Genomic DNA, 13067 nt, shown 5'->3' with positions numbered 1-13067 from the left:
CCCTCCAAACAATATATTCTCTACTTATTCTTCTAGTTCTTTACAAGGTCAAGACAAAATATCAATCAATGATTCACTCAAATCACCATTGCTGTCTTCTACAAAGGTGTCACATTAGGTTGCTTACCACTCATCAATCCATTATACACTGTGTACATCCATCATATCTCTTGGTTAGACTCAAGTTGTGACCACAGCTACTCTGCTTCAATGCATTTTGTCTCTCTAGCATTTGCTGTCATGATTTTCCAGACGCCCATTGACAGGTCAAATAATTTTGCTGTTTTTGAAATCTTGGAAAAGATGACTTGGCTTTTGCAGCCTGTTAGTCATCTCATGTTGCTTTGAAAACTTACATATCAAAGTGCAGATTGACACACCTCTTTAATAACTAATACTGCTTACTAGCATTGGCAGCATATTTGGAACAGTGTTTGTACCTGTGCTTTAGTTACTTTTAAGTTCTTTTCAGTGAGGAAATTACTTCATCCACCCTATTATATCTTAATTTCAGAGAAGTCCTCTGGATGGTGCATTGAGATGAATGAGATTGTTAATAATTCATTTTTTCATTTTCACTGATGACATTCCTTGTAACTATCCTGACTTGTTTTGTGCAGCTTTGGCTGTTTAGTTTTTAAGTCCTTCTGCTTTGACCTCCTAGTTGCATCATAATTTCACAAATGTTTTTGTATACTACCTGTGAATAAAAGGTGTGAAAATTCATTTAACCTCTATGCATTGCCTCTGAGAGTGTGTGACTCGACACTGATGGTGACATGGTTCTGAGTACCATGTAATTTTGCCCCCGGTGATGGAGCAGCCTGATACTCTGCTGCCACCTAGTGTAGCTTTATAGCTGTGTCCAACTGCAATACAGATATAAAAACACTTGAAACTCTACACAAGTTCTCAAAAAATACAGAAAATTGACAGAATTTTTTTTCCAGAAGTGAAATGTTTATTTCAGGCTTCCAAAACTTCTACAGTTAAAAAAGTTACCAGTATGTCTCTTTTCCTCCATCATCATCATCATCATCATCAGCAGCGCCTTTTTTACCTATACTAATTTACACAATTTAAAATGTATCAAAATCTACAAATTCCCAGTTGTATCTGAAAAACAAGGCAACTGAACACTGTACCCTTCTTGCTTTACAATACTTTTTTAAACATACTTATTTTGACAACATATAGGATGGTGGCATTCTGGTGTGTTTAGCAATGATATATAAACAGTAGGACATGAAATAAGCAGCATTTCAGCAACATTTACTGACAGCAAAGAACTTCTGACATCACCAGAAAGATAAAAAATAACGTCAATTTCTGTGAAAAATATACTGTTTAAAACCAATTCCTCAATGAAGATCAAGGAAGTTGGTATTCTGAAGATGGATTTTGATGAATGTGTAATATCAGCTTTCATATAAAACTGACATCCCAATCCCCAATTATACACTGATACTCAAACAGTAAAATATGACATTAAAATACAGCTTTGACAGGTCAATGGTCACTCAGGGAGCCACAATATTCTTATATCCACTTCTAATTTGTGGCTTGAGTTAAATAAATTAAATTGTTTTCTTAAAAGGCATGTATTAAAAAGGTGTGCCAGTAAAATAATGTGGGTAAATAAAATTAAAGGTTGCCAGTGAGAGCTGAGTCCATGAGGTCATCATCTTCATTTCTCATATACATAGGGCTTGGCCGGGATGGACGCTCTGAACCCAGCATGGACAAAGATGACTCTGAGGCTGAGATGGGTGACCGTGACCAGCTGTCCGCTTTTATTGGGTGCGAGGACGGCCCAATGGACATGGATGACTTCTTTTTCTCTTTCTCCCTGTCCCGTTCTCGGTCTCTGTCTCTCTCCCGTTCCCTCTCTTTCTGCTTCTTCTTCTCCTTCTTGTGTTTCTTGTGCTTCTCGCCTGAGCTGAGGGGGATGGAGCTCATGTAGTCCTGGGGGGGAAGAGGGCGCATGGTCTGGTCGTCGTCTGAACTTGGACTGTTTTGGTGGGACTTCTCTGCCACTGAGCTGCTGCCCGACTCGCTCTCACTGTCGTGGTTGAGTGGGGTGTATCCTGGTGAGCGGCTGTGGCTCGGTGAGGAGCGGTCATGCTTGGGAGTTGAGCCACTGAAGAGGGGGGAAGCTTTGAGGCTAGAAATCTGAGGACGCATAGACTCACCAGATCCTTCCCCTGCTTTCTGAAGAGTCACTTTGGCCTTGATGCTAGGTGAGCCTCCATCAGGTTTGCTAATGATGATTTTGGCCAGACCGGTCGTGCCCACCCCTCCTGTTTTTGGGTCCATCAGCTTTTTATCCCCACTGTTTCCCACTGAAACAGACACTTTTGCTTTTCCCTCTTTATCAGACTTTTCCCGCTTATACTCCCCACTTTGGGAGGATGTGGCATGCTTGGAAGGACCCATGTTTGAAGGTCCACTGCTGGGAACACTTCCAGGAGCTGATCCAGAACCAGTTCCCCCTCCTGGTGGACCAACCTCACAACCATCCTCTCCCACTCCTCCACCACCTACGCTCTTAAGTTTGTCTATGACTGCTGTAAGAGAGGGTTTCTTGTTTCGACTGGGAGACTTCCCTTTGGCGTTGGGGTTGTTGGCATTATTTTGACCACCCCCTCCACCTCCTCCGCCTCCACCCCCTCCTCCTCCACCACTACCTCCACTTCCACTCCCTCCTCCTGCCCCCCCTCCTCCTCCACTTCCACCTCCACCACCCACATACTGAGACTGGGAGCCTCCAGAGAAGTTCATGGAACCAGATGAAGAGGAGGAGCTGGAGGATGATGAGGAAGATGTAGAACCAGAGGAGGAGCTTCCACCCATTGGTTTCTGGGAGCTGATACCTCCACCAGAAGAAGACTTTGATCCTCCAGAACTGCCACCTCCTGAGCCCATTGGCGATTTAGCCTTAGAAGAAGGAGGTGTTCCTGGAACCTGGGACTGCTGCATTTTCATCGGGGAGGACAATTTGTCACCAGAGCTACTGGAGCGGGAGTGAGAAGGGGAGATGTTGGGCTTTATGCTGGGATTCATAAGAGACCCAGAAGGCTTGCCCCCCTGAGGCTTCATTTTATTACTACTTCCAATACCACTTCCACTACCTCCTGGCCCAGACATCCCATGTTTGGTGATTGGGGATGATCCTGGTTTTCCAACACCCATTCCCTGAGAAGAGCCTTTAGACTGGGATGGCCCACCTCCAACCCCTACTCCAACACTCCCTGGCTTGGAGCTGTTGCCTTGTGTCATGGAGCCTTCCTTGGACTTGATCTTCCCAGAGGAAGAAGAGTGAGAATGGTGGCTTTTGCTGCTGCTGGTTCCACCTGCTCCTCCTGTGCTGCCTGTGGTTGAGCTGCTAGAGGTGTATCCACTATGGGATGAAGTTTTCCCCCCAGTTATGGTGCCTTTTGGAATCTGAATTGTGATTTTGGGAATTGGAGGGGTGGCACCACCAGGAGGCGTTTGCGAGCGTCCTGAACTACCAGGAGACTTGGAGCCTCCTCCACTTATGCTTCCCCCAGAGCCAGAGCCACCACTAGGAGGCGTGTATGGCCGTCCGCCTGAGCTGTGAGAGGGAGACTTCCCATCAGGGTCCAGCTTTTTGCGTTTGGGTGGCTTATCTTTAGACTTTCCTTCACTAGATGGAGTCCTGCTACGTTTGACCTGTTTGCCCTCTGTTGAAATGCTACCCATCCCAGAGCTGCTCCCTCCGCTTCCCCCATTCTCATCCTTTGGCCGCATGAGTCCTTGCTGCTGTTTCACTTTGGGTTCTGCACTTTTAAAGTCACCACATGCTGGTCCCAGGCCTATCATGAGGGGGCTCTGGGAGCCCCCACCATGTGTGTCTCCCAAATCGGGAGCTTGCCCCAGAAGTGGTTTACCACCACCGCTGTTGCCTCCAAAAACAATCCCCATATCAAAAGGGTCCTTCAATGAGGGCTCTGGGGTGCTCTGTCCATGTGGAGTGGGATTCTGAGGTGTACCTGAAGGAGTGTTCTGCTGGCTACTTCCACCAAAACCCTTGACTAGGTCCATGTCTCCATCTGCACTTGGAGAACTGTCATCAAAGTAGTTCTGAGAGAAGCCATGACCTGGAGTCAGGAGGTCAGAGTTGAAGTCAGCAGCATCAGGGAAGAAGTTAGTGGAAGAGGAATCGCTGGTGGGCGTGGCTGCAGTTGCAGCTGCCTCAGCAATCAGTTCAGCAGCATCTGTAAAAGGATTCTCATTGCTGTTGGTATTGAAAATGTCAGCCGTGTCAAACACTGCGCTGCCTTGACCTGAGCTGGAGGAGTCCCGAATAGGGGTACCTAAGGGGCCACCATCCTCCCCACCACTGCCCATGGGATGCTGACCATGGCTCCCACTGCTGCCTTTGCCTGTTTGCTCAGGCAAATCTGACAAGATTTCTGTGATATCTGGCACGATGCTATCAGAGCTAGAAAGGCGTACCATACGAGTTTGTACAGCACCTGGTGGTTGCTGTTGCTGAGACTGGACATGAGACTGTGAATAAGGCATGCTGGGGCCAGAGGGTGGGGTTCCACATTGGCTAGGAGCAGGAGTGATGCTGTGGGGAGTGTCTAAGCCATCACCAGTCAGGTTAACATCAAAGATAGAATTTTGAGATGCATCCACATCCATTGAGAGGAGCTCACGGTGGAAATCATCCTCATGTGTGACTGGATGGTGCTGGTGGTGCTGTGACATGGAAGATGGCTGTTGTGATTTCATGCCTAAGGCACCACCTCCACCACCAGCAGCAGTTCCAGGCAACACGCCACCCTTTTCTGTCCCCCGTGGACGCTTCTTCTTCCCTTTTGTGCTACTTCCAGGGCACGTTCCTCCCATGCTGTCTGTTCGTGGTGAGCCAGATGAGGAATTCTGTCTCTCTAATGGACTAGAACCATACAGTGTAGCAAAATCTTGTGTGGGGTTGTCTTTCAACAAGTTCATAAGCATAGGGTGATTCTTGGTGTTGCTGGCAGGGGATGAGGTTGGGGGTGGAGTTTGGTGCGGTTGTGGTGCATTCTGGGAGCTGGGACTAGAACCCACACTTCCAGTTATCTGTAGCAGACTAGTCAGTATTGGATTCTGGGTGACTTTGCTGTAGTCATCTGAATGGCCTTGACCCTGCTGTTGTTGCTGATGTTGTTGCTGCACCTGTTGCTGCCCAGCCACCCCACCTTGGGCTAGACACTCCCCTTGCCTCTCTGTCTGGGAAACCCCAAACAGGGAAGTGATTGGACCTGGAAAATTAGGTCCCCCTGGGGGACCACCACCAGTAGGTGTGCTTCCCCCTGTCAGCCCAGGCAGTCCCATAGGGTTATTTACATCGCCTGCTGCTATGTTGTAAGTGGGACAACCAGAAGGTGGCAGGTTATTCTTCACCATGATCTCCACTGTCTGTGCTATCAACGAGAGGGCAGGAGTGTCTGCCTGGATGGTCTCTGCTTTCCTTCGGATGGCCCGCATTGTTACAGGGATGGACATGCATCTATGAGGGGGAGGAAATAATTACCTACATTACTACTAAAAATGAAAATGCTCACATTTATGCATTAAGGAGGAAATAACAGTCTCACCTCTGGACCACTTTGGTGATGAATTCATCAGTGCAGATCAGAGCATCTGACAGTCCTTTATATAGCTTGCAGGATACCTGTCTGGAGTCAATCACCTCCATTACAACTAGAGGAAGATGTCAGGTGGGAAAGAAGACTCAGATTAGCAACAGAATGACACTGCAACTGATCACAAGTACGCAAAAAATTCTGTTCAAGTAATATCTACATATACTTGATTATTGGGATCTTTTAGAAGCAGGAACTCACCACAGACTAATGATTCATTGACAGGATGCTGGAAAGAGACACTGAAACTTGAATCGGTAAGAGGGCATACTTCGAACTGCAGCAGGCCTGCGCTGTCTGAGGGTACAAAAGCAAAGATGCAACACTTGTCAAAAGTAATTTAATATATCAGACATAAAAATCATCAAGTCCATGTCACTGACTGATCAAATATCGTAAGTCAGAAATGAGATACATACCTTCTCTGATGGAAGTTCGTTTAACACAGCTGCCAATTAAGGTGTTATAGGCCGCCTGGTGCCGTATGATATCCAGCAGGAGTGGCACCTGTGCCGGGTGGCGGAAGGGGATCTTTGTCACCAATGCTCCTTGAAGAGAATGACCATCCTGCACTGGGGCATCACCATTCAGGAAGTAACAGTGCTGCTGATCTGGCAACACCTGTAAAAGCAAGAAGATAGTGGTTTTCTTATATAAAAGCGATTTGTGCAGTTTATCAATCTGAAATTTGGTGTTTGTGTTCCATGTGTGTATCTTTTCCTTTTACTTATTCAATGTTTTCTCTTTCCCTGAATGTAACTGTTTGTCATGAAGGAAGGAAAGTGCTGAAATCTAAAACCATGAATGTCATTTTAAAAACTTTAAAAACTACCAAAAATAATTTGTTTGTTTGCAGTTCCAGTAAAAGATGTATGTGTGAAAGTGTTGTGTTTGTCTGCTCACAGAATAGAAGTGCATGTTGTGTGATGGCAACGGTGTGGTGCTGCCCTCCTCCAGGAGCTGGAGCTGGCTCTGGACAACTAACTGGTAGAGAGGAGAAAGGCTGGGAGAACTCTCAAACACTGGGATCGCTGGGGGAAGAAATGGAGAAAGGTTGAATTCCAACTAACTCAAACAAATAAAAGTCAAATGACCATTTTCACCAAAGGTGAACTTTTGTGAAATGAATGGAAAATAGGTAGAAGGTTGGAGATTAATGTATGCTATGCTTTGGAAAATGTCAGCTGTTACATTTATATGTATTTATTTTTTAAAAATAGTGTTTATGTTATGAGAAAATATAAACCATTTGAAATCATTAAATTATTTCTGAAGTCCTTGAAACTCACAAGTAGCATTGCCAAGCCTCTGAATGAAGGAAAGTGAGAAAGGCATGGGGCGGTTCATCTTGAGGAAAAAACAAGCTGGCAGGTCCACACAGTTGGAGTTGGTCACAGTAGAAAAGGAAGGTGTCCTGAAACAAACAAAATATACACTCATCAGCCACCTGTCTCTGTCTTTATCTACCTATACTCTATACTGACACTGAGACAACCCTCAGATGATTGCCTGAATATGTCAAAGCATGGCTGTGCAAGAGCACATTTGTGGTTAAAATAAGTAATATTATTGGTGCATTTATACATGTTTGATAAATCTTTAGCACTCTGGTAGTTCTTTTACACAAATTTAGAGGTTGCTGTATACAGGATTTTATAAGATCCTATATAAAGAGAGGTACTTACCCCTTGTTGTCTACTGGGTGTGATCCAGTGATGAGAGGAGCAATTGGGAGCTTGTAGACGGCAGAGGTTCCCTCAATTGTGACAGAAACACTGACACCGAGTGAGTGTGGCACTGCAAAGAAAATCAAAGTGTCCACACAGATATAAGTGACAAAGGTCACACATGAGTCAAGTCATATGCCAAATGGCTGAATCTCATCCTTATCCTTCTAATAGTCTTTTATCAGTTTGTCCACTTCCCCCATGAACTTACCATTGGTGTCTGTTAAGTTGAGGTGTGAGCCTGTTCCCTCCTCAAATATGTCGTAAGGGGACACGTAACACTGAAGAGAAACAAGATGGCCACCACTCCTGGCTGTCAGCAGGCCCACACTGCCATGAAGAATAGTCTCTACAGTATTGGCATTGGTTGCCAACCTAAAAAACACATCAATAAAAAAGTTTATAAAAGAATTACAAAGAAGGATGCTCAAATCAGGCTTCTTATTCCAACTTATTAATTGACATTACTAATAAAAGCGTATTTTACCAGGAGCAGTGACTCCTTACATCTGTTAATTCTGTTAAAATTACTCACTCTAGAAGAGAGATGGAGAAGGTGACAAAAAGATTATATGTGAACTTACCTAAACATGTGCATCATCTTGGTGAGATCAAGTTCTAGAGACTGCAGTGCTATATACATCTTGGTTTTCAATTTACTAGAGGACAGAAATAAAGTGAGATCATTAGATACAACTGACACAAAAACAATAGCAATCTAAAAGAAATGCAGCATTGTCTCTTTATCAGGGCTTCTGGGATTCACCATTAGTGTCCCTTCCAGGCAATTGATTGTATTTATAGCCTTATAATGAAGTACTAATTAAGATTTGACATTTTAATCATGTATTATTTTTCTAGAAATTCTCAGATTTTTGCATTTTACACACATTTTAGGCTAGTTTCAACCAGACACAACCATAGTTACTACTTACTTGTCTCCAGGGAGCTTGTATAGGTCAACCAGTCCTTTCAGATGTTTAGAAAACTCTTCAAAGTTCTTCTCCCTAATGATGAGCAGGAGAAAATGTGGTTTGGGCAGCTGGATCAGTCCACAAAACCGAAATAAGAAAACCTAAACTATACAGTCTATGCTGCTTATGATACTGTAGAGTGGAGTGTGCAGTTTCTACTCACCTTAGATGCTGAATCAGCTCAGGGCAGCTCTGTGACCAACAAATTAAGAAAAGAATGATGTAATACATTTTGATAACAAACTTGCATCATTACCAATGTGCATGAATGGACATAAATCAAAGGAGTGAAAAATAGTTTGCTGATTTTGTCTCAGCTTGAGCTGAGTAGTGCCGTATCAAAGTTATACTGACCGTAGGGTTTTCTCCCTGATGAGCCACTTTGACGTCCACTAAGAGCCCACCACTGTCCAGCTGCACCTCCACATAAAACATGTCTGATGTGATGTAGCACTCAGTCCCTGATGGGCTAAGGTGGGAACCCAACCTGTATAGACAAGAAAAAAAATCTCATTCATTTTCATTGTGGTTGTTATGTGGTTTAATACCAGCTGACGAGTGACCTCATTTTCATTTTATCACTTTTAAAATGGTTTCTGCACAAATTGTCAGCATATGGAATTGGCAAACGTTGCATTCTGACTCCGCTCTGGATAATTAATAAGAAATCATAAGATTTCTTATTAAAAAAAGCAGAAAGGTGTGTTTTATCCCGAATCATAGTTCAATTTAGAAAAAAAAAAAAAATCTGAACACCTTTCATCCTCCATTCTACTCTATTTCCTGTGCTCAGGGTTAACTTCTGAATCAGTTATAGTTGAGAGAGACCCAGTGAGATGATGAAAAAACCAGAACAAAAGGGTGAAAACTCACATGTTTTGTCGAGCGATGGATTCTAGACGATCTGTCATGGAGGGCAGAGATGAGACTGAAAGAGAAGGAGAACAAAACATTTAAAAATCATATAATGTGACTAGGTGCATGCATAACTCTCAAAGCAAATACAGTCAAGTTTCCCCGAAATTATCCAATGATGGAAAGAAACATGCTCTAAAAAGTGTTGCCCTTCTCTCCTTCACCTTTCTGTGATTTGACAGTCTCACCTTTCAACGCTCTCTGCAGGGTCTCTAGGCAGGTGAGCAGGAGCTGGTGACCTGCAGCATTCATCATACCGCGTTTCTCCTGGAACACAGTGTGAGGAAAAACAGAAAGTAAGAAAACTGCTAAGAAGAGAGAAAGGTGCTTTATCATCAAGATTTGATAATGTTTTTACTGGCTTAGTCAGCACGATAGGTCAGATATTTAAATGTCATTACTGTAGTTTCACTGGCCCAGCGGGTAAGTTTTGAACATACCTACTTGTCTGTGCAATTAAGTGATTAATTGCTAGATATGTAGAGTATATTGAACATGGTGGTAGTGTCTCTTTTGGGTTAATAGACAGGGAATAGAGTTTAGGATTACAGCAATGCTTTGTGCATTAAAAGTAATCATTTCTGTCACATAAAAGATGTCTCACCATCGCCTGACGCACAACTTTGCTGGTCTCCTGCCATGGCCGTGAAGCGTTGTGTTTGGCATGAAGCCTCTCCAGCAAAGCAGCCATGCGACTCTGCCTCTCTGCTTCTGAAAAGAGATGCAACAGTGTTTTTTTGAAAATATCTTATTTGTATTTAGTTATTTTTCTTAATGTTACAGATATTTACAGCCTTGCCACATCTCTACACTGATTTGTTCTCCTCTCAGTCCTTTTCGGGAAAGTCATTTAACTAAATATGGACAACATTTAAAGGAAAATACAACCCCAACAACATGTCATGAAAAGTATTAATCTCTGCATTTGCCATGCAAAAGTTTCAAACATCTTTCGAATAGAGCTGCAACAATTAACCAATTAATTGATTGACAGAAAAAATGAATGAAGAACTATTTCGCTGATCCAATTCAGTCATTTTTTTGAAACAAAAATGTTGAACATATGCTGGTTTCAGCTGCTCAAATGTGACGATTTAATGATTTTCTTTGATATACAACCAGTTATCAAAACGAGACATATGAAGACATCAACTTTGACTCTGGGAAATTATAAGAGGCATTTTTCACTTTTTTATGACATTTTAATTGATTGATTAAGAAAATAATCAGTTGATTAATCAATATAATGGTTAGTTGCAGCCCCACTTCCAAACATCTCTACATGAAAGCTAACTGGGCATGCCATTCTTTCATCATTATCAAAATATATAAAAAATGATAGTTTTGGGGCATCATTAGGACTTGCCATGATGACAATCAGCAAAAACAAAGAACTTAACCAACTGCATCACATGACATCCCCGAAACAAATTTGCAAATCAGGACTACATGTGACCGTGTCAGTCTGATCAAAAACACCTATTGTGTTTATGTTTTGTGCTCATAACATCACCACCTATTGCATGTACATATATCACTTTTTTACCTATTCAATAATTATTTCAGCACTCCTGGCACCCTTCACACCTTTGCACTATTTGTATCCAGTTTACAGAAAAGGTTTCACTTGTATAGACCTTGCTATATATTGTATAGATCCACCTGTTGTTTCTGTATTTATATATCTATTTGTCCTCCCATTTGCTTGTACATAATAGTGACATGTTTATGTTTAATTATTATAAATATGTGTGTGCATAAACATACTTGGCCAATAAAGGTCAGAATCAGAATCACCTTGAGTGGCTCTCAGCGTCCTTACAAAAAATAACAACACAATAATCTTCAGAAAGGTGGACAAGGAATGTCTATCAACAGGTGAAACCGTTTCTGACTGTAACTGTAAACAGGAGACAAATAGTGCAAAGAAGAGAGGAGTGCAAATAGTGCTGAGAAGAAAAAAAGAAGTAAAAATTGACGTTACTTTACATACATATAGTAGGTGGTTATGTACAGTATATACAGCCTGTTTACATATACAGAAATGAGTGAAATGTACTGCACATTTGGTGTTTTAGACTAAAATAAATATATGTAATTTGTAGGTCTAAGCAGATATTATGGTGTTTCAGGGTTATTACACAGTGACTGAGTTAACTGTTTATAAGTGTGACAGCTGTGTCTGGTAGCTGATACTACTGTATGTATATAAAGTAACTTATCACTTTTTTTTACCCATGCAATATTTATTCCAGCACTCTTTGCACTCTTATACACCTTCACACTATTTGTATACTTTTTACAGTTAACAGAAAAGTTTTCACCAGTACATAGACATTGTATGTTGTTGTCCGCTTGTTGTTTCTACATTTACGTATCTATTTTTGTATGCATGAACATACTTGGCCAATAAAGCTGATCCAGATTCTGATAATCTGTCACTTTGGCGTTACTACAAGTGCTATTCCATATTGGGTAGGTGGGTATCTTGTCAAACTTCCGGTCAAAACGAGCTAAAAGTGGAGATGTGGTGCAAATAGATCCCTTTTCGAAACTTTGTCACTTTTGCAGCTTATTCAGTGTTAGTGTTCATACAAAGTTGATGTTAGCCCATTGCTCGCTATAAGGAGCTAACTTAGCTATTACTTCACCACAACAACACACTGCCTACTGACACTGACTTGCCTTTACACGAGTGAAGGTCATTGAGTTCTTAAATAGCACAATGAAGTGTAAATTCTATAACTCTTGCCCCACAAAAAAAACAAAAAAACAAAACAGAAATAAGAAGCAATCGTTGACGCTAGACAGTCGGCTAACTAAATGTTAACTAACTGTTAGCCGACGTTAGCCTGAGCTGCCTTGTTCAGCAAACCAAAACAAAATAAATACGGGTCATGTTTTTACCTGTGACCTCTTCGGTTTTGGCTCGATCTACATGAGTTTGGTTCCCGGTTTGTTGAACAGAGAGAGTTAGTTCTCTCGCAGGACTACCGCCCTGCATAGTAGCACCAGGCCCGGCCGCCATTGTCCCCGCTCCCTGTTTCGGTTTCCCAGCTTCCCCCTCACAGGCTTCCGTACTGCATCGTACGCTTTTTTTCCCTCTTCTTTTTTAAATTGCAAACCTGAACAATAATAAACACCAATAAACATATATGCCAAGGGTTAAGAAATATAAAGAAATAAGGATTAAGAATTAAGAAAAAAGAGAATTAAAAGGAGCAGTTCAGACAATTATACAATTTACACATATTATGAGTTTTTAAAGGACCAGTGTGTAAGATTTAGTGGCATCTAGCGGTGAGGTTGCAGATTGCAACCAACTGAATACCCCCAAGCCCCTGGCTTTGAAGCCAATTTGACATAGGCCAAACCGTGTAATTACAACATCACTTGATGTTATTGGACCCAAAAGACTTTTTCCCATATATTTATATTGTGAAAGAGACGTCTGTAAATCAGCCGATAATTTTTTTTGAGCATCACAGCCCCTGCGAAATGACTCGTCTCACTATCAGAATTTGATCCGTTCGGTCCGATCACATTTCAAAAATCTAGAATAGCTGGACGATTGAATTGTTTTATCCCCTTTCAAGTTAGCTGGAGGGCTAGACCAGGAGTAGTGCATTAGTAGAGCGTTTGCTTTATGGGCCCCACAGATACAGAAGTAATGTGGACAACTTTTTTTTTTCACCACTTAGCAACTTTCACAGGAATGAACAGGGTCAGGCCTCCGACACTGTATCCAGTTCTCTTTATATATCTATGAATAGTTCTCCCCTCTCCCTCCC

At 42.2% G+C, this 13067-nt stretch overlaps 1 protein-coding gene across 1 annotated transcript; it reads right to left on the bottom strand.

Moving 5' to 3' along the window:
• Positions 1 to 944: 944 nt before the first annotated feature.
• med1 (mediator complex subunit 1) lies at positions 945 to 12347 on the bottom strand. The gene is made up of 16 exons (XM_042397843.1): positions 12184 to 12347; positions 9881 to 9987; positions 9465 to 9543; positions 9235 to 9289; positions 8716 to 8848; positions 8525 to 8553; positions 8323 to 8394; positions 7972 to 8046; positions 7599 to 7762; positions 7346 to 7457; positions 6950 to 7074; positions 6564 to 6691; positions 6080 to 6281; positions 5862 to 5957; positions 5613 to 5718; positions 945 to 5524 (listed from the first exon to the last, which is right to left on the bottom strand). The coding sequence occupies exons 1-16, from the start codon at positions 12302 to 12304 to the stop codon at positions 1645 to 1647; spliced, it is 5484 nt and encodes a 1827-aa protein (XP_042253777.1). The 5' UTR covers positions 12305 to 12347; the 3' UTR covers positions 945 to 1644.
• Between the last annotated feature and the right edge of the window lie 720 nt (positions 12348 to 13067).

Source organism: Thunnus maccoyii, chromosome 20 (genome assembly GCF_910596095.1).
Source record: "Thunnus maccoyii chromosome 20, fThuMac1.1, whole genome shotgun sequence".
Classification (NCBI taxonomy): domain Eukaryota; kingdom Metazoa; phylum Chordata; class Actinopteri; order Scombriformes; family Scombridae; genus Thunnus; species Thunnus maccoyii.
Note: the sequence above shows the minus strand (reverse complement) of the source record. Positions and strands in the feature narration are given on the sequence as shown.

What these genes read in the sequence shown, in the direction of transcription:
- med1 (XM_042397843.1), bottom strand. Translation starts at nt 12,304, where the DNA reads ATGGCGGCCGGGCCTGGTGCTACTATGCAGGGCGGTAGTCCTGCGAGA. An exon ending in CCTGCAGAGAGCGTTGAAAG is followed by an intron (nt 9,290 to 9,464) that starts GTGAGACTGTCA and finishes CTTCTCTTTCAG; the next exon opens with TCTCATCTCTGCCCTCCATG. An exon ending in GAGGCTTGGCAATGCTACTT is followed by an intron (nt 6,692 to 6,949) that starts GTGAGTTTCAAG and finishes TTCTTCCCCCAG; the next exon opens with CGATCCCAGTGTTTGAGAGT.